Source organism: Arachis hypogaea, chromosome 10 (genome assembly GCF_003086295.3).
Source record: "Arachis hypogaea cultivar Tifrunner chromosome 10, arahy.Tifrunner.gnm2.J5K5, whole genome shotgun sequence".
Classification (NCBI taxonomy): Eukaryota; Viridiplantae; Streptophyta; class Magnoliopsida; order Fabales; family Fabaceae; genus Arachis; species Arachis hypogaea.
Genome location: NC_092045.1, coordinates 95,286,505 through 95,313,766, shown reverse-complemented (window position 1 = coordinate 95,313,766; position 27,262 = coordinate 95,286,505). Strand labels below are relative to the sequence as shown.

General features: G+C 37.7%; 1 protein-coding gene across 1 annotated transcript; it reads right to left on the bottom strand.

Moving 5' to 3' along the window:
- Positions 1 to 224: 224 nt before the first annotated feature.
- Positions 225 to 2,167, bottom strand: LOC112717756 (uncharacterized). Its single transcript, XM_025769701.2, has 2 exons — positions 1,514 to 2,167; positions 225 to 645 (listed from the first exon to the last, which is right to left on the bottom strand). Exons 1-2 carry the CDS (start codon positions 2,165 to 2,167, stop codon positions 616 to 618), a joined length of 684 nt encoding a protein of 227 aa, XP_025625486.2. The 3' UTR covers positions 225 to 615.
- Positions 2,168 to 27,262: the final 25,095 nt, after the last annotated feature.

Sequence of the window (27,262 nt, the reverse complement as noted above, 5' to 3'; positions counted from 1 at the left end):
TCCCGCCCCGCCGTCCTGTTATGCATATACTACCCGCCCCATCAGTACCCGCGGGTAGTAAATTATAGAACCCGAACCCGCCCCTGCGGGTACCCGCCCCACCCCGACCCGCCCCCTATAAAAATTAAATATTTTTATTTTTACCTATTCATATATAAATTAAGACAAATTTAAAATTCGAAAACACTTATATCAATAAAATTAAAATTAATGAGGGTCTAAAATTAACATAAATCATATCATAAATGCATAAAAATCAGAATGCACAATTACAAAGTCAGAATAAAATCAAAATTAAAATAGAACACCATGAGCCAAAACAACTTATGCATATAACAGCATATTTCCTTAATTAAAACAGAACACCATGAGCATATTTTCTTAACAAATTCTAGGATGAAATTACTGCAGTTTCAAAATTTTGCATTCAGAAACAATAATTATTACACGAGTCACATGCATATTTGTTTAATCAATATCAATAATTCAACTCCAAAATACAGCAAAGCACAGAACAGCCGTGATCATTATGTACTCTCCCCGCCAAAAGAAATGAGAGAGTGTGTGAGAAAATTGGAACATTTTCTGGCTGTTGGTAGGTTCAACAATACATGACTATTGCTTCTTCTCCTCTGCTTTCCTGGGCTGAAAAGAAGGCAACATGAAAGAAAAAGAAAATTAATAGAATAGGTATAAATCATATACTTAAATGGACGGAATGATATCGAGAAACATAAATTGTAAGACCATGCAGAGAAATTAGTTGCATTTTGCAAAAGCATATGTATTACTAGTGCATCAATGAGTAACCACATAAAGATAGCATACAGACAACTAATATGGATTATTATATAGCATTATTTATATATCCGGGGAAGAAATTATGTCCATCTTATAGAAAAATTCTGGAACATACAGTTAATCAATACGAATGGTTTCTTCTTTACTGTTTCTAGCAACATATGACATGTACCTTGGTAGTAAAATCAATGAATTCATTTAGGAACTTCAATTTATCTCAGAATTGTAATGTATCTTCCTTATTCTATATAACAATACAAGCAAAAAATACCTTTCAAACACCCTAATAAAAATGTGCAATTTTGCATTAAAATTTATTACAGGCAAGATCAAATTAAAGTAGGATATCAGGCATGAAGAACAGGAAAACCACCAAACTCATCATGGCTCTTATAAGAAAAGCTATACTCATCATGCGACAAAGAGATTAAATGCAACATCCACTACTCATATTTGAGATTGAAAAATGCAATCCAGGGATGTTTAAGTTTGAAAATCAAAATTACTGTCCCAGATAAATGTAAGAGCAGTTTTCCGTTTCCATACAATTCTAAATTCCAAAAGTAAAGACAATAATGCAGCACTAATTACCATCCAGAAAGTAACAGAAAAAGATCCGCAATGAAATAATAAGCAGAGAATTAACATTGAAAGGAACCGCACCAAACATAATCGCAAGTAAACAAAATCGATAAAGCGAGAAAAAACAAACATTGACGCCAGGTGTGGGCTGAGATAGCTCTTCTTTGGGAATGATGACGGGCCATGACTCACCAGCTTCTCGGAACATCTGCTCGGTCTCTAGGGTTTGGCCTTTTTCAAGAATCATGGTCCTTATGCTCTGTGCAGGGGTTGAGGTCGCATCGAAGGCTTGCTCGACGCCGTTCACGAAGGTCACCGTGATCTGCGGTGGGTGTTCATCGGTTCGGCGCTTCACCTCCACCTGGCACGCAGGGTTTGATTCCCTCGCCTTGCGTGAGTTGCACTGTGCCATGAACTCCATACACGAGCATGTGGGACTGAGAGGCGGCGTGGAGGAGGAGCCAGACGAGGCTTGATTACGATGCAGAGGAGGCACGGGGGTGGCTCGTCTAGTGCCCGACTTGGAGGCCGGAGGGAGCGCAGAGAATGTGGGACTGAGAGGCGGCGCGGAGGAGGAGCGACATGCAGCTTGAACCTTGAAGGAGGCGCGGAAGAGACAATGAGGGTTGGGACTGGGAGAGTGGGAGACTGGGAGTTCAGTGACGGTGGGTGAGAACCTTAACCTACTAACCCTAATTGCTAAAAAGTTATATATATATATATGTACTCCGGGGCGGGTAGGGGCGGGTTTATCCTGAACCCGACCCCGCCCTGCCCCGCTCATCAAACCCGCCACGATTCAGACCCGCTCCGCACCGAGTTAGGTTTAAACCCGCCCCGACCGGGTAGGGGCGGGGCGGGTACCCGCGGGTACGAGTATTGCTGCCATCCCTAGGAGTGAACCTAGCCAAATCTAGCTTGGGTAGAAGCTGGGTTTGTCCCAGATAGGATTGGGTTGAATCCTAGAAAAATTGGTGTTTATAATCTTTGAAAGATAGTGAAAATTTTTTACCACTATTGTGGAAGAGACTGAATGTAGGTCACATTACACATGGTGATTGAAACAGGATACATGACTGTGTGATTTTCTCTTATTTATCTCTTTTGGTTTTTTGCGATAAGAGACAAAACAAAAATATTTCCTGCATTATTTATATCTCTAAACTCACAGCTATCCTCAAACAACGAAGTTGCTCTGTTCCTGAACTTTTCGCGAAGAGAGAAAATAAAATTATCTCCTGAATTTTACTTGGCAGACTAAACAGTAACTTAATTCTTATTCCAATCAGAAACATAAGCAAAAAGATTATCAAAATGTGGCCATAGATTCAACCCTCATTTTCTAGACAATTTACAAACCTTCAATAATTGTACACAATATATAATTGGTTTATTCTTGATATATAAATATAATTACCTTTTTATCAATTAGAACTATTTTAATTAGAGTTTTCTGTATCCACGTTTCAAATTATTTTTCACTTCACAATCGAAGTACTCTGACTTTAAGTTTCCAAACTTTATGCTTGAACGTTACTTTGACATTTCTAATTAAATTATACTTATAAAAAAATAAAAAATAAATATAAAAATTTTATATAATACTCTATTTAACAATATATTAAATTGAATATTAGAACATAATCTAGTAGTCATGGTAATTATTATATAATAATTTAATTCTCTAATTTTTAAAAAATTATGTATAATTGTAGTATAATTTATATAAATCACATTTAATGCATGTAATTAATAATAAATTAAAATATTATCCTTCTTCTAATAATGTAATAATATTCTTTTTTTCTATTAATTGATTTAAAATATTACTGCACGCATCATAACTTTAATAATATATAATTTTTTTCGTTTATATACTAATATATTAATATGCATGTTCTATTTATTTTATTATATACTAAATTTATATATTATATTCATTTATGTTTAGTATTATTTAAAATATTTTTTTTATTTTTAAAATTGACATGAAATGTAACACCTTTACTACTAGAGTAGCGCAGCCAGAATGTCACGCTTTTAGCTGCACCACTCTGATAGTGAGGAGTATTATGACGACTTTCATATATTTAATAATAAAATAGAAGCCTTTGAAAAACTCGAAACCGTATAAACTATTCTTTTTTAAAAAAAATAGAAATACTTTTTGTTTGAAATCACACATACATATATACAAATCAATCACAACCACTTAAATATATACACACACACAAAATAACTAGGTTCTTTATACCATAACTTATAAACATAACCATGAAAACTCTTAACCCTCTTTACAAGATACAATATTAATGGCGAGGATAAATAAATAACAACAAATGTATATGATGCATGCCTGTCCTACTGCCGATGATATCATCTGTCAGTTATATAGCCAAACCCGACATGTCCTGGTAGCTAACCTTGGACAGAAACACCCCATCGCAAAGCAAGTGGGTCTGAGTCACAACCACCTTGCTACTACCCACTTAACCTAGAGCAAGTGGAATAAACCACTACTGCTGCTACTACCCAGGCGAGTGTTTAAAAATTCAACTTGGAGCAAGTGGAATAATTCATTACTGCTGCTACTACTCAAGTGTCACAATCACTGACCTGGAGCAAGCTAGATGAACCACAATCCTTGCTATTACCTAGGTATCTCAATCATTGACCTGGAGTAAGTGGGATGAACCATAATCCCTGCTACTTGTAACACCCTACCACATAGAGCTTTACGCTTAAGTCGTATAACAGAGGTGGTGTGGTATTACGATCTCTAAAATAAAATATATACATAATAATAGTTGAAAGAATTTAATACTCAAGGAGCCTTAAAGGATAGTTTAAACAAATTCACACAAAGAAAAGCCTAACGCTCACGTAGCAAAAATTTGCGTACAAAGAAAAGTAAATACATACACACACACACACACATATATATATATAGTCCAGAGCCAAGGCTGGCTAGAAAACACTCAAAATAAACCCTAGTTCTCCATCAAGCCTCTATGAGGTACAAAAGTAAAGCACATATATTAATGAAAAATCTATACATACATACATACATACATACATACATAGCAAAACACAAAAGCCAATGACCTAACTTCACTAAAACTGAAACTCCAGATGCCTAGCGGGATGCCTCACAACCTGCATCTGAAAAAGATAACATATGTATAGAATAAGAACTGGAGGTTCTCATCATGGTAATGGTACCCACATAAATAATATACAAGGTCTCAAAAAAATCAGAGGCAATCATAGAACTCCAATACTTATATTTAAACTTAAAGAATAAGCTAAACCAGATTTTGGGTATATAATCTAAGGTTTGTAAGTTTAAAACTCAAATCCTAACTTAATCTTTCAAGTTCTACTTTCTCCAGCCCTCTGAAGCACTGGTAGAACTGCCCTCGTTACTCCTCCTGCACAGACAAACAATACAAATAAGAAAAACACAAATAGGATGCAGTTACAGTTGGTAAAGCATATAGCAATTAAGCATAGATAATCAAATAGGTAAACCCAAGTAATGCAAACTTAAACAAGACAAACAAATACATATTATGTATGCCTTTTCTACTGGCCGTGAGCTCACGTATCAGTTATACTGTCAGAACCCGATACATTCTGGTAGCTAATCTGGATGCCGTCTCTCGTCTGCTCATCTCCAGGAGGCATAACATTAGGGGATTAGTGTCCTACCACCTTCTCCTGGAGGCATACATCGGGGAGAATGAATCGGAAGATTAGTGCCCTACCACCTTTTCCTAGTGAGGTTGTGCCATACCAGTCGGGGGATTAGTGTCCTACCACCTTGCAGATAGAGAGAGAAGATGTGAGAAAAAATGTCAGGGAATTAGTGCCCTACCACCTTTCTCACATCCCATACAACACAATCACAAGGAATGCGGGGAAATGAATCGAGTGATTAGTGTCCTACCGCCTTGCTCACATCCAACACATCACAATTCATCAAATTATCAACATTCACATTTTGACATTCATTATTCTCATCCATCATCATCAAAATCATCATTCATCAACTCATTTCAAGATAAATCAACAATTTCATTAAGATTTCTAACCCTTAACATACATATATACTTCAACCTATCCTCTGGTCATCTAGCCTACATTTTCACAAAAAATTATATATTATCTACGAAAAACTAAAACCATACATTGGCCAATTCCTCCTTAAACCCAGAACACCATAAACATCGCCGTCCCACCGACGTCCCAAACACCAAAATGCACACCAACAGAAACTCAGTCTCCAAGGTCCAAAATCAAGCTTCCAACACCAATTTAGTTCCAAATCACATATATACAATCTAATCACACACTAACATTACTAAAATCAATATAGGATCTACTAATTTAATATTTTCACAAGGGTTAGAGGTTCTCACCTTACCAACAAGAGTTTGGGACAAGACCCGGCAAGCCCATAAAGCCAATTCGATCCTAAACACCAAAATTACATAGTCTCTCAAAATCAAAACCTCAAATTTTCGAAATTAGAGAGAGAGTGAATGAGCAAAAAATGGTGAGGTACTTACCAAATTTTTTAGTGAGCATTGTAGAGTTTGACGCGGTGATCGCGTGGCCGCAAGCAGTGCAGTGATCGAAGCTCCAGATTGAAAGTTATGTGATTTTGAAAGGGGAGATTAGGGTTTGGAGCTTCTTTCCTTCTCCTCATGCAAGCAGCAGCGTGTTTCTTTGAGGAAGGAAAAGGAAAAGGAAGAGCTAAAGCTCTTTATATATGGGGTGTTGGGTTGGGCCTTGGGCCTATTATGGGCCCGGTTTACTCGATTCGGCTTATTTGGCTCAACTTTGGACCAAAACTTTTGAAATTAATGTTAAAATTTATATTTTAATTATTTCTACCTCATTAAACTATAACATTTGATTTTCTAATTTTTTAAATAAAAATTAATTTATTGATTAATTAGTTACTAATTATCCAAAATTTACCCTACTGCCTAAGTATCTCAATCAAATTAAATTTTATTTTCAAGAGGAAAAGAATGATACCAGCTCTGTAGAACAAACTAAAAACTATCATATACCAATTGATCCAATTACAAGAGCAACAACTACAAAAATAAAAAAAATTTGCAAACATCGCTAAATTATTTGTTCAGGAGATATATCAAGAATTGGCCAAGACAATGGTTAACGATTATGAAAAATCAAACATCTTATTGTTTACAAGTTGCATTAAAGACTCTCGTTAGTCAAGTCGAATCAAATAGTCATCACTTTATTAGTATTTATTTTAAGACTTATTTTATATTTATTTTATTTGTTTTAGGCCCAATTATGATTTGATCCATTTTTATTTTAGTGACCTTATGAATTAGGGTTTTAATTTAAAAGGTATAAAAATCTCTAAATTTTGTAGCAATTTTTTTTTTATTTTGATGAATGAAAATTTTTTGAATTTTTTTGAAAAATTTTAGTATGAATAAAACAAGTAGAATAATTCTCTTAACTGTTACATTAAAAAATTAAATTGAGATAGAAAATTTTCTTCTTTAATTTTCATCCTATTTTAGATTCATTTCATATTAGAAGAGCTCCTCTTTTTTCTTTCTTGTAAGATATTCCAATCATTATAAAAGGATTTAAGAGGACTTCCTGACAACGTATTAGTAGTCTTTAAAATTATTCATTTGTATTTATGCCATTTATAATTTTGGAGATTATTTATAACATATTATTAAATAATATTAGTAAAAAAATTTAATAGCTTGATATGCTTTAATGTGGGTATTTAAACTAAGTTATTATTAGTTGAATTAATTAATAATTTTATTTATAAAAATTAATTAAAAAATTCAATTGAAATATGATGAAAACTAAATTATGAAAATTAATATTTTGAATAATAAATAAAATTGGAAAAAAAATTTGATGATATATTTTTAATTGATTTTCTCATATTTATTCATTTAAAAGAATAATAATATAAATGTTTATTTTATTTAATTTAAAAATAAATACAATTTTAGTCTTTAAAATTTGAAGAAAAAATTAAAATCATTCTATTTTTTTTCGAAATCATGTATAACATAAAATTTTATTTTAAAATTATTTTTTTAATTTTCGAACCAGAATAATTTTCATAATCACCTTTCCTCCTCACATTCCTCACTCCAATTCTCTTTTTTCCCTTGATTTTTGCACTCTGCTCTCTTCTCCAGCCACAATCTCTGCCTCCAGCAAGGAAAGAAGGAACTTAACCAAGATTAACTTGGCGATTTTCGAAAACCATAGGCTTAACAAGCATCCTTATTTGCTATATCTCATTTCTTCAAGGGTCGTCGAGTATTTCCTCCCTGGTCTTCTTATTCTTGGAGTACTTACCAACAGGGGTGGCAACATGCACTCTACTTGTGAGTACCCAATTCAATCCAACCTGGTCGAATAACATTGTCAACCCGATCTGGTGGTAGTATTTTTGTGCTGGTCGAGTAGGGTGCGGATTGAGCCTCAATTATACCCGACCAATTTGCTATATTATATATTTATATAAAAATATGTTTCAAGTAGATGTTGAACTAAAGACCTCTCACTAAATATAAAAGATCCTTAGTCACTAAGAAAAAGTCATTAATTTAATACTTTTTTTACATCAAAATCAGTTCTATTTTAAACTATATTATCAAATTATATAATAACGTTGCATCTTTTGAGTAACTTGTGGGTAGGATCGAGTACTCACAGATTAAGAACAAGTATGGTTAGGGTTGAGATATTCTTAACTTACAAATATGGTGGATTGAGTTTATATAAAAATCTCAACGCACAGTAGGGTTAGGATTGAATCAAAACTCTATCCTACCCATTATCACCCCTACTTACCAAGCTTCAACGGCTTCACCATCTCCAACTACTTCACCATATTGGTACCATGATGTTGCGGGCGGGCTCAATAACTCCAGCAGGAACACTGGCTCCTTAATGGCAATGGACTTCTCTTTTGGGGTCTTGAAGTAGCTGAATTGGAACTTGAATGGAGCCTTGGAGAGGAGGTAGGCTACGGCAAAGTCATCGTTGGAGGCAACAACGCCATGGCGGCTGACTAGCTTGAGGTTGTTGGAGCGGTGATGGGGTTTAAGAGCAAGGTGGTTGGTGGGAGAATTTTGGAAGAAAATTTGTAGGTTGGAGGATATTTAGGGATGAGAATTGGTGGTTGAGGGGAGTCGGTGGTGGTGTGGAGGAAATTGAGGAAAAGGTTTTTCCTATGAGTGGTGATAGTGATAGTGCTACTATTACCATTGATTTTCAACTTGGAATCAATGGGAATGAAATTGGCTGAAATTAATTCTGTGTAAATTATAGATACCGCTCTTTTCAGTCATCTGCATCATACAACATACATAATTACATACATACAAATGATGCAACTATTCTTCTTTCATAGTTAATGACTGAATTATCATTTTGTGTGGTTAGATTAAAGAACAAAAATTAGGAGGAGTGTTGGAGTGAAGAAGGTGACGAGGAAGAGTTAACGACCAAATGTATTTTGGTTTGTAAATTAGAAAAATGATGATTTTAAAACAAAATTTAATATTAAGAATGATTTTGAACGTAACAAAATTTGAGAGACATTTTTAATTTTTATCCTAAACTTTAGAAACGAAAATAGTACTTATCTCTTTAATTTATAGTACCTCTATTTTAATCATTTTATTTAAAATTATATCATTGTATTGTAATATGTTAATGTTTATAAATTTTATATGAATGTATAATATAAATTTAGATATCTTTAGTAATTATTGAAAAATATTTATAAAAAATATAATTTTAGAAAAGTAAAATGAGTAATGATTAAAAGATTTTTTTTATTAACAACGAGACTTCAAGTCCAATGAAAAATAAATTAAAAGACAACAAGTCTTGAAAATGAGATACCGATAGAATCAGCATGAAAACGAGGCGAGATACAAGAAGGTAAATTAAAGAACACATGACAGTCAAAAGGTAAAGTATGACTGATGCACCACTATTTCGTGGTACATCTTGTACTTAATTGAATGGATTTTATCCACTAATCTCACACTTATTCATTGAATTCGCATGTTTTACATTTTTCTTCCTAATTTTGTGCTATGATTGAAAACATGCTTCTTTGGTCTTAATTTAACTATGTTTAATCCCCTCTTATTACCATTCTATGTCTTGATATGTGTGTTAAGTATTTTCAGAGATCACAGGGCAGGAATGACTTAGAGGATGGAAAGGAAGCATGCAAAGGTGGAAGGAATACAAGAAATTGAAGGAACTGCAAAGCTATCAAGTCTGACCTATTCGCACTCAATCGATCATAACTTGAGCTACAGAGGTCCAAATGAAGCGGTTTTAGTTGCGTTGGAAAGCTAACATCCGGGGCTTCGCGATGATATATAATTTGTCATAGTTAACCTGGCGTTCAGGGACGCACACGCGCAAAGCACGTGGACATGCGCATCTGCGAAAATTCTTTACTGGCAAAGAATCTTTTCGTACAAATGGCGCCATTGCCGGAAAATTGCAAACGTGTGCCTTATTATTGGTTATTGTAAATATTTGTTTTTGCTTGTTTATTTATTTTTGTTTTTTTATTTTTATTCACTACTATGAATTTTCACCCCCTCTGACTTTAAGTTTGGTTCCAATGTTGTTGTAAGGATTGGAAGCTATAATGAGAACAGGCATCAAGGTTGGAACACTCAAAAATGGGAGGAGCCACAAAGATCTGATCAATCCTCTTGGCAATAACCACCTCCAATGCGCTATAGCCAACAACCATTCTATGATGCATACCAAGACAATAGTTATGGTGGACCTCTTCGTGACAACCAACCTCCACCAAATTACTATGGCCAGGAGCCATTTCGAGGTGCGTACCAAGATGATAGATATGGTGGACCCCCTTGTAGTTACCACAAGCCCCACCATATGCTTATGAATCACCTCTTCAACATAACTTTGAACCACCATACTCACAAGCCCCTTTCCACCATTCATCTCCATATGTCCCTAACCTATATCCACCATGCCAACCACCTCAAGAGCCTGATGAGCCATACTTAGAACCACCACCTCAATACACACCATCTCCATATCCTTATCAAGAGGAACCACCTCCGTGTTATGAGCCCTTTCTCCAAAATAATGAACCCTCCTATCCACCCCAAACCTCCATGGAAAACACACTTACCTCTCTCATTGGTCTCACCTCTAAACTCCAAAATCTTATATCCTGCATGGACCAATCATCTACCTCGAATACTCAACCCTCAAGCTCTAGTGCACTTCCTTCTCAACCACATAATAATCTCTCCATCCCATCACCACCCTCCATGGAAGAGAACCCACATCCATCAATTCAAGAGCAACATGATCCCAGTGATGCTATTGACATGAAACAAGAGAAAAGGGATCGTCTTAGGGACGCAATGGATCGGTTACACGCGGCCTTATTTCCAAAGGAGCAAGAGGAGGCCCAAAATGTGGAGGTAGGAGAGACCCTTGAAGATGAAGGAGTAGTTGAAGGGAGTTGTCATGGAAAGAAAATCATCAAGGAGGAGTACGATTTTATGCTAAAACAATTGGACAAAGCTGCAATAGTTAAAGAGGAAGTGGTTGAAGACTTAGGAGATGCGGAACCTCCATGGGAAAGTCAAGTCATAGAGCCTCCTTCCAAGGTGTTTGATGTTGATGTTGAGAAAGGTGTACAACCTCCAAGACATATCATGGTTGAAGACTTTTGATGAGCGGATAATTTGTATGCTTTTTGGCATTGTTTTTAGTATGTTTTTAGTATAATATAGTTAGTTTTTAGTATATTTTTATTAGTTTTTAGTTAAAATTCACTTTTCTGGACTTTACTATGAGTTTGTGTGTTTTTCTGTGATTTCAGGTATTTTCTGGCTGAAATTGAGGGACCTGAGCAAAAATCTGATTCAGAGGCTGAAAAGGACTGCAGATGCTGTTGGATTCTGACCTCCCTGCACTCGAAGTAAATTTTCTGGAGCTACAGAAGCCCAATTAGCGCGCTCTCAACGGCGTTGGAAAGTAGACATCCTGGGCTTTCCAGCAATATATGATAGTCCATACTTTGTCCAAGATTTGATGGCCCAAACCGGCGTTCAAAGTCACCCTCAGGATTTCCAGCGTTAAACGCCGGAACTGGCACCAAAATGGGAGTTAAACGCCCAAACTGGCACTAAAGCTGGCGTTTAACTCCAAGAAGAGTCTCTACACGAAAATGCTTCATTGCTCAATCCAAGCACACACCAAGTGGGCCCGAAAGTGGATTTTTATGTCATTTACTCATTTCTGTAAACCTTAGGCTACTAGTTTTCTATAAGTAGGACCTTTTACTATTGTATTTTCATCTTGGTATCTTTGGATCTGAGATCATCTTGGTTCTTCTGGTTCCCTCTCTGGGACCGAAACCAATGATCACTCTTGTTCTTATGTATTTTCAACGGTGGAGCTTCTACACACCATAGATTAAGGTGTGGGGCTCTGCTGTACCTCGAGTATTAATGCAATTACTATTGTTCTTCCATTCAATTCCGCTTGTTCTTGTTCTAAGATATCACTTGTTCTTCAACTTGATGAATGTGATGATCCGTGACACTCATCATCATTCTCACCCATGAACAAGGTGACTGACAACCACTTTTGTTCTACAAGCAACCAAGGCTCTAGTGAATATCTCTTGGATTCTTTAACCGGAATCTTCGTGGTATAGGCAAGAACTGATGGCGGCATTCAAGAGAATCCGGAAGGTCTAACCTTGTCTGTGGTATTCTGAGTAGGATTCAATGATTGAATGACTGTGACGTGCTTCAAACTCCTAGCGGGCGGGGCGTTAGTGACAGACGCAAAAGAATCGATGGATTCTATTCCGGCCCGACCGAGAACCGACAGCTGAATTCCGCGTGCTGTGACAGAGCATATGCAATCATTTTCACTGAGAGGATGGGAGGTAGCCATTGACAACGGTGAAACCCTACACAAGCTTGCCATGGAAAGGAATAAGAAGGATTGGATGAAGACAGTAGGAAAGCAGAGAGACGGAAGGGAAGGCATCTTCATGCGCTTATCTGAAGTTCCTACCAATGAATTACATAAGTACCTCTATCTTTATCTTTGTGTTATTTTCGTTCATCATCATATCATTTGAGTTTGCCTGACTAAGATTTACAAGATGACCATAGCTTGCTTCATACTAACAATCTCCGTGGGATCGACCCTTACTCGCGTAAGGTTTATTACTTGGACGACCCAGTGCACTTACTGGTTAGTTGTGCGAAGTTGTGTAATGCCATGGTATTGAGCTACCAAGTTTTTGGGGTTCATGACCGGGGATTATGAGAGTTGTGAAAAGTATTGTTCACAATTTCGCGCACCAAGTTTTTGGCGCCATTGCCGGGGATTGTTCAAGTTTTGAGCAAGCTTTTGGTAACATCAGTGCCAAGATCCGGCAACAAGCACCAAGTTTTTGGCGCCGTTGCCGGGGATTGTTGAGTTTGGACAACTGACGGTTCATCTTGTTGCTTAGATTAGGTTTTTTTTTTTCAGAGTTCTTAAGAATGAATTCTAGTGTTTCAAGGTGATGTTCTTATCATCACCAAAGCTGATTGATCTTCATCAATTTAGCTCTTGAATGCAGTGTTCTGCTGAAGCTTGGCTGACCATGTCTAATTCCTTTAGACTGAAGCTTTAGACTAACATTGCATGATTCCTGGGATTCTCATTAAGAATTTTGATATCTTTTTCCACTTAATTTTCGAAAAACACAAAAAAATCAAAAAAATTCATAAAATCCAAAAATTTCTTGTTTGAGTCTAGTGTTTCATTTTAAGTTTGGTGTCAATTGCATGCATCCATTCATGTGTTCTTAAGGATCTTCAATTAATTCTTGATGATTTCTTACTTTGATCTTTGAATTCTCTTGACTTGAGTGTTTTATGTGTCTCATATGCATTCTCATTAGTGTCAGCAGTATACAAACTGCTAAGTTTGGTGTCTTGCATGCATTGTTATCTTGTTGCATTTTGATTTTTCCTTATTATTAAAAATCCAAAAATATTTCTAATTTGTGTCTTCTCAAGTCAATAATACAGAGAATTAAAGATTCAGAACATGCTGCAGAGGAATTGCACAGAAAAAGCTGGGCGTTCAAAACGCCCAGTGAAGAAGGACAGACTGGCGTTTAAACGCCAGCCAGGGTACCTGGTTGGGCGTTTAACGCCCAAAAAGGTATAGTTTTGGGCGTTAAACGCCAGAATGTGCACCATTCTGGGCGTTTAACGCCAGGATGGCTAAATGGGGAAGATTTTGTTTTCAATGCAGATTTTTTTTTAAGTTTTCAAAGTTTTTCAAAATCAAATCTTTTTCAAATTATAATTTTTCAATAAAATCTTTTTCAAAATCAATTTCTTTCCTTTTTCAAAGATAATTACTATCAATTAATGATTTGATTCAACATTTCAAGTATGTTGCCTTTTCTGTTGAGAAAGGTTTAATGTTTGAATCATATCTTTTCTTGTTAGTCAAGTTTTTAATTTTCAAAATCAAATCTTTTTAAAATGTTTTTCAAATCATATCTTCTCAATCCCATCTTTTTAAAACTAATCATATCTTCTTAACCACATCTTTTTCAAAACAAGTTTCCAATCAAATCTTTTTGATTTCTAATTTCAAAATCTTTTTCAAAAATCACTTGATTTCTTTTCCATTTTCCTTTTTCGAAAATTAAGTAATGTTTTTCAAAAATGTTTTCAAATTTTTTACTTAATTTTCGAAAATCACTTCCCTTCTTCTCACATCCTTCTATCTATGGACTAACACTATCCCTTAATGCAAAATTCGAACTCCATCTCCTTTGATAAGTTCGAATTTTCTACTTCTGTCTTCTACTCTTCTTTTCCTCTGACACTTCAAGGAATCTCTATACTGTGACATAGAGGATTCCACATTTCTTGTTATCCTCTCTCTCATATGAGCAGGAGCAAAGACAAAGGCATTCTTGTTGAGGCTGATCCTGAACCTGAAAGGACCTTGAAGAGAAAGCTAAGAGAAGCCAAAGCACAACTCTCTTTAGAGGACCTGACCGACTTCTTCAAAGGAGAAGAACACATGGCAGCTGGAAACAACAATGCCAACAATGCAAGGAAGGTGCTGGGTGACTTTACTGCACCTACTCCCGATTTCTATGGGAGAAGCATCTCTATCCCTGCCATTGGAGCAAACAACTTTGAGCTTAAGCCTCAATTAGTTTCTCTAATGCAACAGAATTGCAAGTTCCATGGACTTCCATTGGAAGATCCTCATCAGTTTTTAGCTGAATTCTTGCAAATCTGTGACACTGTCAAGACTAATGGGGTTGACCCTGAGGTCTACAGACTTATGCTATTCCCTTTTGCTGTAAGAGACAGAGCTAGAACATGGTTAGACTCTCAACCTAAAGAAAGCCTGGACTCATGGGAAAAGCTAGTCAATGCCTTCTTGGCAAAGTTCTTTCCACCTCAAAAATTGAGTAAGCTTAGAGTGGAAGTCCAAACCTTCAGACAGAAGGAAGGAGAATCCCTCTATGAAGCTTGGGAAAGATACAAACAACTAATTAGAAAGTGTCCCTCTGATATGCTTTCTGAATGGAGCATCATAGGTATTTTCTATGATGGTCTCTCTGAACTATCTAAGATGTCTTTGGATAGCTCTTCTGGAGGATCTCTTCATCTGAAGAAGACGCCTACTGAAGCTCAAGAACTTATTGAAATGGTTGCAAATAACCAATTCATGTACACTTCTGAAAGAAATCCTGTGAACAATGGGACTAGTCAGAAGAAAGGAGTTCTTGAGATTGACACTCTGAATGCCATATTGGCTCAGAACAAAATATTGACTCAACAAGTCAATATGATTTCTCAAAGTCTGTCTGGAATGCAAAATGCACCAAGCAGTACTAAAGAAGCTTCATCTGAGGAAGAAGCTTATGATCCTGAGAACCCTTCAATAGAAGAGGTGAATTACATGGGAGAACCCTATGGAAATACCTACAATCCTTCATGGAGGAATCATCCAAATCTTTCATGGAAGGATCAACAGAGACCTCAACAAGGTTTCAATAACAACAATGGTGGAAGAAATAGGTTTAGCAATAGCAAGCCTTTTCCATCATCTTCTCAGCAACAGACAGAGAGTTCTAAGCAGAATACCTCTGACTTAGCAACCATGGTCTCTGATCTAATCAAAACCACACATAGTTTCATGACTGAAACAAGGTCCTCCATCAGAAACTTGGAAGGACAAGTGGGTCAGCTGAGTAAGAAAATTACTGAACTCCCTCCTAGTACTCTTCCAAGCAACACAGAAGAAAATCCAAAAGGAGAGTGCAAGGCCATCAACATGGCCGAATTTTGGGAGGAAGAAGAGGCAGTGAACGCCACTGAGGAGGACCTCAATGGACGTCCACGGACCTCCAATGAGTTCCCTAATGAGGAACCATGGGAATCTGAGGCTCAAAATGAGACCATAGAGATTCCATTGAACTTACTTCTGCCATTCATGAGCTCTGATGAGTATTCTTCCTCTGAAGAGGATGAGTATGTCACTGAAGAGCAAGTTGCTAAATACCTTGGAGCAATCATGAAGCTAAATGACAAGTTATTTGGAAATGAGACTTGGGAGGATGAACCCCCTTTGCTCACCAAAGAACTGGATGACTTGTCTAGGCAGAAACTGCCTCAAAAAAGACAGGATCCTGGGAAGTTTTCAATACCTTGTACCATAGGCACCATGACCTTCAAGAAGGCCTTGTGTGACTTAGGGTCAAGTGTAAACCTCATGCCTCTCTCTGTAATGGAGAAGTTAGGGATCTCTGAGGTGCAAGCTGCAAAAATCTCACTAGAGATGGCAGACAACTCAAGAAAACAAGCCCATGGACTTGTAGAGGATGTTCTGGTTAAAGTTGAAGACCATTACATCCCTACTGATTTCATAGTCTTAGAGACTGGGAAGTGCATGGATGAATCCATCATCCTTGGCAGACCCTTCCTAGCCACAGCAAAGGCTGTGATTGATGTTGATAGAGGAGAGTTGATCATTCAAGTGAATGAAGAATCCTTGTTGTTTAAGGCTCAAGGATATCCCTCTGTCATCATGGAGAGGAAGCATAAAGAGCTTCTCTCAAAACAGAGCCAAACAGAGCCCCCACAGTCAAACTCTAAGTTTGGTGTTGGGAGGCCACAACCAAACTCTAAGTTTGGTATTGAACCCCCACATTCAAACTCTAAGTTTGGTGTTGGGAGGTTCCAATATGGCTCTGAGTATCTGTGAGGCCCCATGAGAGTCCTCTGTCAAGCTACTGACATTAAAGAAGCGCTTGTTGGGAGACAACCCAATGTTTTATAATTAACTATTTTCTTTTGTTATTTTATGTCTTTTGTAGGTTGATGATCATAAGAAGTCACAAAATCAATGAAAAAAGCAAAAACAGAATGAAAAACAGGAAGAAAAACAGCACACCCTGGAGGACGCACCCACTGGCGTTTAAACGCCAGTGAGGTTAGCTGTTGGGCGTTTAACGCCCAGTCTGGCACCATTCTGGGCGTTTAACGCCAGAAAGGGGCACCAGACTGGCGTTAAACGCCAGAAATGGGCAAGAAGCTGGCGTTAAATGCCAGAAAGGGGCACCAGCCCGGCGTTTAACGCCAGAAATGGCTCAAAACGTGATTTTGTTTGCCATTTGGTGCAGGGATGACTTTTCCTTGACACCTTAGGATCTGTGGACCCCACAGGATCCCCACCTACCCTACCACTCTCTCTCCTCTTCACCCATTCACCAATCACCTCAACACCTCTTCCCCAAAAACCCTTCACCTATCAAATCCCATCTTTCTCTTCACCACTCACATCCATCCCTCATAAAACCCCACCTACCTCACCATTCAAATTCAAACCACTTTCCCACCCAAACCCACCCTCAAATGTCCGAACCCTACCATCCCCCTCTCCTATATAAACCCTCCTTCACTCCTTCATTTTCACACAACATACACACCACTTCTCCCCTTCTTGGCCGAAAATTAAAGCCATTCCCTTTCCCATCATTTCTTCTTCTTCTACTCTCTTCTTTCTTCTTTTGCTCGAGGACGAGCAAACATTTTAAGTTTGGTGTGGTAAAAGCATTGCTTTTTGTTTTTTCATAACCATTTATGGCATCCAAGGCCGGAGAAACCTCTAAAAAGAGGAAAGGGAAGGCAAAAGCTTCCACCTCCGAGTCATGGGAGATGGAAAGATTCATCTCAAGGGTGCATCAAGACCACTTCTATGAAGTTGTGGCCTTGAAGAAGGTGATCCCCAAGGTCCCTTTTTCACTCAAAAAGGGTGAATATCCGGAGATCTGACATGAGATCCGAAGAAGAGGTTGGGAAGTTCTTACCAACCCCATTCAACAAGTCAGAATCTTGATGGTTCAAGAGTTCTATGCCAATGCATGGATCACCAAGAACCATGACCAAAGTGTGAACCCGAATCCAAAGAATTATCTTACTATGGTTCGGGGGAAATACTTGGATTTTAGTCCGGAAAGTGTGAGGGTGGCGTTCAACTTGCCTATGATGCAAGGAGATGAACATCCTTACACTAGAAGGGTCAACTTTGATCAAAGGTTGGACCAAGTCCTCACAGTCATATGTGAAGAGGGCGCCCAATGGAAGAGAGATTCAAGAGGAAAGCCGGTTCAATTGAGAAGGCATGACCTCAAACCCATGGCTAGAGGATGGTTAGAGTTTATACAACGCTCAATCATTCCCACTAGCAACCGGTCCGAAGTTACCATAGACCGGGCTATCATGATCCATAGCATCATGATTGGAGAAGAAATAGAAGTTCATGAGGTTATAGCCCAAGAACTCTATAAGGTGGCGGACAAGTCCTCTACCTTGGCAAGGTTAGCCTTCCCTCATCTCATTTGTCACCTCTGTTATTCAGTTGGAGTTGACATAGAGGGAGACACCCCTATTGATGAGGACAAGCCCATCACTAAGAAGAGGATGGAGCACACAAGAGACCCCACTCATCATGAGATCCCTGAGATTCCTCAAGGGATGCACTTTCCTCCACAAAACTATTGGGAGCAACTAAACACCTCCCTAGGAGAATTGAGTTCCAACATGGGACAACTAAGGGTGGAGCACCAAGAACACTCCATCATCCTCCATGAAATTAGAGAAGATCAAAGAATCATGAGAGAGGAGCAACAAAGACAAGGAAGAGACATTGAGGAGCTCAAGCACTCCATAGGATCTTCAAGAGGAAGAAAGAGCCGCCATCACTAAGGTGGACCCGTTCCTTGATTTCCTTGTTCTTTATTCTTCTGTTTTTCGAATTTTATGCTTATGTTTATCTATGTTTGCGTCTTGTGATCATTAGTGTCTTAGTGTCTATGCCTTAAAGTTATGAATGTCCTATGAATCCATCACCTCTCTTAAATAAAAACGTGCTTAATTGAAAAAGAAAGAATTGCATGAATTTTTGAATTTTATAACAGTTTAATTATTATGATGTGGTGGCAATATTTTTGTTCTCTGAATGTATGCTTAAACAGTGCATATGTATCTTGAATTTGTGGTTCATGAATGTTGGCTCTTGAAAGAATGATGAAAAAGGAGACATGTTACTGAGGATCTGAAAAATCATTAAAATGATTCTTGAAGCAAGAAAAAGCTATGAAAGAAAAAAAAAAGAGAGAAAACGAAAAAAGAAAAAAAGAAAGAGAAAAGAAAGAAAAAGAAAGAAATAAAGTTGTGATCCAAGGCAATAAGAGTGTGCTTAAGAACCCTGGACACCTCTAGTTGGGGACTTTAGCAAAGCTGAGTCACAATCTGAAAAGGTTCACCCAATTATGTGTCTGTGGCATGTATGTATCCGGTGGTAATACTGGAAGACAGAGTACTTTGGGCCACGGCCAAGACTCAAAAAGTAGCTATGTTCAAGAATCATCATACTTTACTAGGAGAATCATTAACACTATCTGGATTCTAAGTTCCTAAAGAAGCCAATCATTCTGAATTTCAAAGGATAGAGTGAGATGCCAAAACTATTCAGAGGCAAAAAGCTAAAAGCCCCGCTCATCTAATTAATACTGATCTTCATAGATATTTTTGGAATTCATTGCATATTCTCTTCTTTTTATCTTATTTGATTTTCAGTTGCTTGAGGACAAGCAACAATTTAAGTTTGGTGTTGTGATGAGCGGATAATTTGTATGCTTTTTGGCATTGTTTTTAGTATGTTTTTAGTATAATATAGTTAGTTTTTAGTATATTTTTATTAGTTTTTAGTTAAAATTCACTTTTCTGGACTTTACTATGAGTTTGTGTGTTTTTCTGTGATTTCAGGTATTTTCTGGCTGAAATTGAGGGACCTGAGCAAAAATCTGATTCAGAGGCTGAAAAGGACTGCAGATGCTGTTGGATTCTGACCTCCCTGCACTCGAAGTAAATTTTCTGGAGCTACAGAAGCCCAATTGGCGCGCTCTCAACGGCTTTGGAAAGTAGACATCCTGGGCTTTCCAGCAATATATGATAGTCCATACTTTGCCCAAGATTTGATGGCCCAAACCGGCGTTCAAAGTCACCCTCAGGATTTCCAGCGTTAAACGCCGGAACTGGCACCAAAATGGGAGTTAAACGCCCAAACTGGCACTAAAGCTGGCGTTTAACTCCAAGAAGAGTCTCTACACGAAAATGCTTCATTGCTCAACCCAAGCACACACCAAGTGGGCCCGAAAGTGGATTTTTATGTCATTTACTCATTTCTGTAAACCTTAGGCTACTAGTTTTCTATAAGTAGGACCTTTTACTATTGTATTTTCATCTTGGTATCTTTGGATCTGAGATCATCTTGGTTCTTCTGGTTCCCTCTCTGGGACCGAAACCAATGATCACTCTTGTTCTTATGTATTTTCAACGGTGGAGCTTCTACACACCATAGATTAAGGTGTGGGGCTCTGCTGTACCTCGAGTATTAATGCAATTACTATTGTTCTTCCATTCAATTCCGCTTGTTCTTGTTCTAAGATATCACTTGTTCTTCAACTTGATGAATGTGATGATCCGTGACACTCATCATCATTCTCACCCATGAACAAGGTGACTGACAACCACTTTTGTTCTACAAGCAACCAAGGCTCTAGTGAATATCTCTTGGATTCTTTAACCGGAATCTTCGTGGTATAGGCAAGAACTGATGGCGGCATTCAAGAGAATCCGGAAGGTCTAACCTTGTCTGTGGTATTCTGAGTAGGATTCAATGATTGAATGACTGTGACGTGCTTCAAACTCCTAGCGGGCGGGGCGTTAGTGACAGACGCAAAAGAATCGATGGATTCTATTCCGGCCCGACCGAGAACCGACAGCTGAATTCCGCGTGCTGTGACAGAGCATATGCAATCGTTTTCACTGAGAGGATGGGAGGTAGCCATTGACAACGGTGAAACCCTACACAAGCTTGCCATGGAAAGGAATAAGAAGGATTGGATGAAGACAGTAGGAAAGCAGAGAGACGGAAGGGAAGGCATCTTCATGCGCTTATCTGAAGTTCCTACCAATGAATTACATAAGTACCTCTATCTTTATCTTTGTGTTATTTTCGTTCATCATCATATCATTTGAGTTTGCCTGACTAAGATTTACAAGATGACCATAGCTTGCTTCATACTAACAATCTCCGTGGGATCGACCCTTACTCGCGTAAGGTTTATTACTTGGACGACCCAGTGCACTTGCTGGTTAGTTGTGCGAAGTTGTGTAATGCCATGGTATTGAGCTACCAAGTTTTTGGGGTTCATGACCGGGGATTATGAGAGTTGTGAAAAGTATTGTTCACAATTTCGCGCACCAACTTTGCAGAGGTTGATCAAGATATGGAGGTTGAAGCTTGCAAAGAGGTGGAAGAATTCAAAGAAGAGCACAAGGGAGTGGAGCTTGCAAGATCATTGGAAGCACCTCTCCCAAATCCATTACCATCCAATACAACATTCAAGTGGGTAAAATTCTTATCCTTAACATTTACTTTCCTACTTGAATATGGGCTACTAGAGACGGATGGTCAACTTAGAGCTGTTTGTGGCATTAAGAGTAAGAGGAAGATGGTTAGTGGTTGGAGTTGTCAAGCAAGGTTCAACATGGTTGTATGCTCAAAGTTTAAACGCAAAGGTTGGTGTAGAGCTTAATTGAATGGGTCTAGGATGTTGTTTGGACACTTCAGTGAGAATTCAGATTACTTGCCACCCGGTTAGAACAACGGTGATCAACACAAAGACGGGTGCAAAAGCAAGGTTTGAGACCCCGGAATTCATTCTAGTAATCAACACTCTCGGGGCCTTGTCACTTACTTCAACTTACTTGAAGGTGTTATGCGCCTAGTTTGGGATCCCGGAGGTTACTGAAAATACAAACATTGGTGGAGATTCCTGGACGAGTTCAAGCACAAGCCATCATGATAGGAAACTCACCCAATGTCCAACTTACGGACAATAACTAAAAGTGCTAGGTAGAAGACAACCCACCACGGTATGATCATTCTTTTCTTCCTTCTTAGTTTTATTTAGTGACTCTTCTCATTATTTCTACATATAGTTTTCATTTACATCTACACTAAAAAAAAAAGAGGAGATCGACGCGCCAGCGCCTAGTGCACGTCCGCGTCCTTGTGGATGCGAAAAGGGTTAGATTAAATAGAGAGTGGCGCAAGAGCTGGGCGAAAAACGTGCCTTAGGCACAATCCCACCCACGCGCACGCGTACTATACGCGTACGCGCCGTTTCCGCTTTTGGCGACCTACGCGTCTGCGCGGTTGGGGAAATCGGCGTAAAACCTTGTTTTACCTGAGAGTTATGCTGGACTGAGGCTGGTACTGTGCTAGAGGCACAAATTCACCCACGCGTACGTGTCCCTGACGCGTGCGCGTCCTTTTCCACACATGGCCACCCACGCATTCGTGCACGGTGCGCTTCCACACCCTTCCCTTTCTCTCCATGCACGCGTACGCGTACCGTACGCGTGCGCGTCAATTGCGCCGCCTGCTTTCTCTTCTCTCTCCTCCCTTCTCATCCTTATTCTCTTTCTTTCTCTTTTGTTTTTTCCATTTGCATACTCGCATTCATGGCATTTTAACTTTGTTGTTTCCTCTCCTTTTCTCTCTATATCTCTTGTTTTTCCATTGGTGATAAATGTTCTTATTCAACTGTTGTCTCTTTTCTGGTATTATTTTGGTGCTTAGTGACTTATTTATACTATTGGGTGATATTATTTATCTGTCAATGCCAATCTTTTATGATACCTGTGTTCCTTTTGAATTCACATGAATTTATATTGTCTTTCATCACCTTCTATCTCTTTCCCATTGTTGCAATGTTTGCATTGTTGATATGGCATTTGCTTCTACTGTTTTCTCACTTGCATGTTATAGCTACCATGTAATTGAGACCCTCATTATTTGGCATTAACCCAACCATATTTTATTTATTTTCTATCCTTATTTTTTGGTTACTTTTCTTCCCTTTTCTCTTCTTTCAGGATGGCCACCGGGAAGGAAATCGGAAGACGTTTACATGGGACAACAGACAAGTCCATCTGCACATTCTTTGAAGAAAAGCATCAGTTGTAGCAACCCGTCCACTTGCACATCTTTGCATGCACCGAGGACGGTGCAATCTTTAAGTGTGGGGAGGTCGATACCGACTTCCGTGGGTTAGTTACTTCCTTTTCAACACCAATTTTTACTCTTCGTTGTAGTTAGTTGTTGCATTTGCATGTTTGATTGCATGTTTGTTTGATTTGGTGCATATTCTACCACTGCTTGGTTGAAGTAATATTTTTCTTTTCAAGAAACTATTTTAGGTATTTCAACTAATTTGAATTAAATTTTTGTTAAACTTGTTTGAAGAAATTTTATTTTGAAACACGGTTTAGAGCTCGAACACACAAAACCAGTGAGATTTTGAGCCTATTTGATTGATTGCATTTTATCAACCAATATATTTTATTTTTGTGTGTGTTGTTCTCTCTATAATTGTGATAATTGTCTTGCTTAATTCTATATTTCTATTTTTTAATGTATGCATGCACTTACATGATTGAGGCCTTGTTTAACTTAGCTTACATACCCATATGGCCTTAACCTTTTCATTATCCTTTGCAAACCAAAGTTGAGCCTATTTTACCCATTTGTTCTTTACTTTAGCTCATCACTAACTCTAAGCAGAAAATAATAATGTCCCTAATTTGAATCCTTGGTTAGCTTAGACTTGTGAGAGTGTTCACTAATTAAGTGTGGGGAAATTGGGATTGAAAACATTTAGTTTGAGAATTGGGTGTTGTATATTCTTGTGAAAATGTGAAAAAGAATGTTGAGGACATGTTTATGCATGAAATACCTTAATCATCTGCATTGAGAAAAACAAAAGAAAAGAAAAAATAATATGAGAAAAAGAAAAAAAAAGCAAATAATAAAAAGGGGACAAAATACCCCAAGTTAAGTAATAATATCAATGCATATGAGTTGTACTTAAATTTGGGATGCATGAATGTGTGGTAAACATAGTTAATGGGCAGTTAGATCTTGCATTGTAATTACATGGATTGTCTTAAGTTAGGTGGAAAGTTTAGGTTAATTAAGGATTCAGATTTTAGTTCACTTGACCAAATACAATCCTACCTTGACCCTGACCCCATTACAATCCTTAAAAGACCTCTTCATATGTGTATCTGTGCATTAATTCTTTGTTGATTGGTAGAAGAAAAGCAAGCCTTAGAAAGCAAGATTAGTAGAGAATTGAGAGAATCGAACCTTAAACACCTGAGAGATTAGAGTGTATACACCTCCAGTGAGGGTTCGATGCTCGATTCTTTGTTCCTAGCTTGTATGAGCTATCTTCTTCTTGCAAGTTATTTGTACTTCATTTCTATGATTTGAATTAGTGAAATCCAGTTCATATTTGTTCTTGAAAGATTTTTTTACTTTTGACCAAGTAGGTAAAAGCATTTTGCATTTAGTTGCATTCATACAAATAGGTTGCATTTCATACATCCTATCATTTTGCCTTCACTCTTTATAGTCTCTCTTGAGCTTAGCATGAGGACATGCTAATGTTTAAGTGTGGGGATATTTGATGCACCACTATTTCATGGTACATCTTGTGCTTAATTGAATGGATTTTATCCACTAATCTCACACTTATTCATTGAATTCGCATGTTTTACATTTTTCTTCCTGATTTTGTGCTATGATTAAAAACATGCTTCTTTGGTCTTAATTTAGCTATGTTTAATCCCCTCTTATTACCATTCTATGTCTTGATATGTGTGTTAAGTATTTTCAGAGATCACAGGGCAGGAATGACTTAGAGGATGGAAAGAAAGCATACAAAGGTGGAAGGAATACAAGAAATTGAAGGAACTGCAAAGCTGTCAAGTCTGATCTCTTCGCACTCAATCGATCATAACTTGAGTTACAGAGGTCCAAATGAAGCGGTTCCAGTTGCATTGGAAAGCTAACATCCGGGGATTCACGATGATATATAATTTGTCATAGTTGATCTAGAGTTCAGGGACGCACACGCGCGCATCTGCGAAATTTCCATCGGCGCGTACGCACGCATGACGCGTACGCGCGCATGAGCCGCGACCTGTACGTATCAAAAATTGCCCCCAGTAATTTCTAGGCTGTTTTTGACCCAGTTTTCGACCCAGAAAATACAGATTAGAGGCTACAGAGTGGGGGAATCCATTCATGCATTCGACACAACTTTCATTCACATAATTTAGGTTTTAAGTGTAGGTTCTAGAGAGAGAGCCTCTCTCTTAGGTTTTAGGATTAGGGTTTCTTCTTCTTCTCAATTCCAGGTTCAATGTTCTTTTAATTTAGTTTCTCTTTTATTTGTTTATGACCTCCATATTAGATTTGATTTCTTTATTTAATACAATTTGAGATATTTCATATTTATGATTTTAATTTAGCTTTTTACATTCTTAGCTTGTGTTGAGTAATTGGAGACACTTGAGTTATCAAATTCCTTGTTGATTGATAACTGGAATTCTTTGCTAATTGATTTGAATTCCCTTAACTCTAGTCTTTTCTTAGGAATTGACTAGGACCTGAGGAATCAAATTGATTTATCCACTTAACATACCTTCATAGTTAGAGGTTGACCAAGTGGGAGCAAAAGCCAATTCTCATCACAATTGATAAGGATAACTAGGATAGGACGTCCAGTTCTTATACCTTACAAGGGTTTTCATGACAATTAGTTTACTTCCTTGTCATTTGCATTCCTCGTTCAAACCTTTCAAAAATCCAAAAAGATACTTTTCTCATAACTAATAATAACACACCTCCCTGCAATTCATTGATAGACGACCCGAGGTTTAAATACTTCGGTTATCAATTTTATTAGGGATTTGTTACTTGTGACAACCAAAATTTTTGCACGAAAGGATTCTTTATTGGTTTAAAAGCTATACTTTCAACGAGAATATAATTGTGAATTCTTTACCACGCAAAAATCCGTTCGTCAATGACCATAATTAGTCATTCTATCTGTATTTTTCAATTGATTAGTTTGTTGCACCTCTCTTTAATTGCCAAAAATAAAGGCTTGAGAAGAATGAAAATCAATATCATCATGAAGAACAAGCCTTACTGCAGCAACTGAGCCCACTTCCACAACCTCATAATTATACCCATGGATTACAACAAGATCCACACCTATTAAAATTTTCCAAGCTTTGCCAAAGTAACCGAGGTAAAATCAAAGCTTGCACTAAAACTAGTTAGCAACCTTCCATTCATGTCTCTAATAATCCCTATGCAAGTTGTTTTTCTATTATGTAGAACTGAACCGTCTGTGTTTAGCTTAACAAAAGGAGATTTTGGGAGTGCCATTTAATCTGCCTCTCAACATAATGGCCAACTATCTGCCTCTTGACTCGCTTTAGCCTGAGCATACTAAAAGTTCTTTGCTAAATAGACAACAAGGGGAGCAACCTTTTCCTCCTCAATAATATCATCATCATTAAAAATCAATTTATTTCGTCAATATCATAAGAAATTCATGGTAGTAATAAAAGGAAGAAGTTAAAATTGTCCTTGATAGGAAGATTTGATAGATAAATTTTCTAACAGCCAAATCAAGAATTAAAAAATGTAATTTATTCTCTTAATTATTTTTTAATATTTAAATAAGTAAGAATTTAAATATATATGTTAATTTTTTAAATATTAAAAGATAAAAAATACAAAACTTTTTATTTAAAAATTAGAAAGATGAGTTAAAAAGATGAATTAGGACTCTTAATATTTTTTGTATAAACTAAATAAATTAAAAGATACTAATAAAAACATAAATTAAATAAACAGTTTTCGTGCATCCATGGATAAATACACTAGTTGAGTTGAAAATGCATTTGGAAGTATTCCGGCCTAGCCCAGCATAGCGGGGACCCAGATCCAGATGCCCGGCCGCCCTAGCAATTACCAGAACCGGAGGGTGACCCGAGCGTCACCCCTCCTGCGTGATCCTTGACAGTTGGAGAGGAAACATCCAGGAAAGAGGACCTGTCCATGTGGGGCCCACACTAGTATAGAGTATATAAGGGGAGAGTCCTATCCCTCCCCCAGGTACGTCACTCACTCTGACAAAAACCCTTACCTTATACGAACACTGACTTGGGTGTCGGAGTCCCTTTTGCTGGTGGACCATCCCCCCTTTTTACACACGCTGCTTGGTAACTCGGAGGAGCTTCGCATCAAGGCTCATTAACACCCATCTCCCGGTCGCCCCACCTTTTTC

Bases quoted from the DNA above. Each gene is read 5' to 3' on its own strand.
- LOC112717756 (XM_025769701.2), bottom strand. From the start codon at position 2,167: ATGAGCGGGGCAGGGCGGGGTCGGGTTCAGGATAAACCCGCCCCTACC. The intron at 646-1,513 runs GTTTGTTTTTTC...CCTTCTTTTCAG, and splicing joins AGCCCACACCTGGCGTCAAT to CCCAGGAAAGCAGAGGAGAA.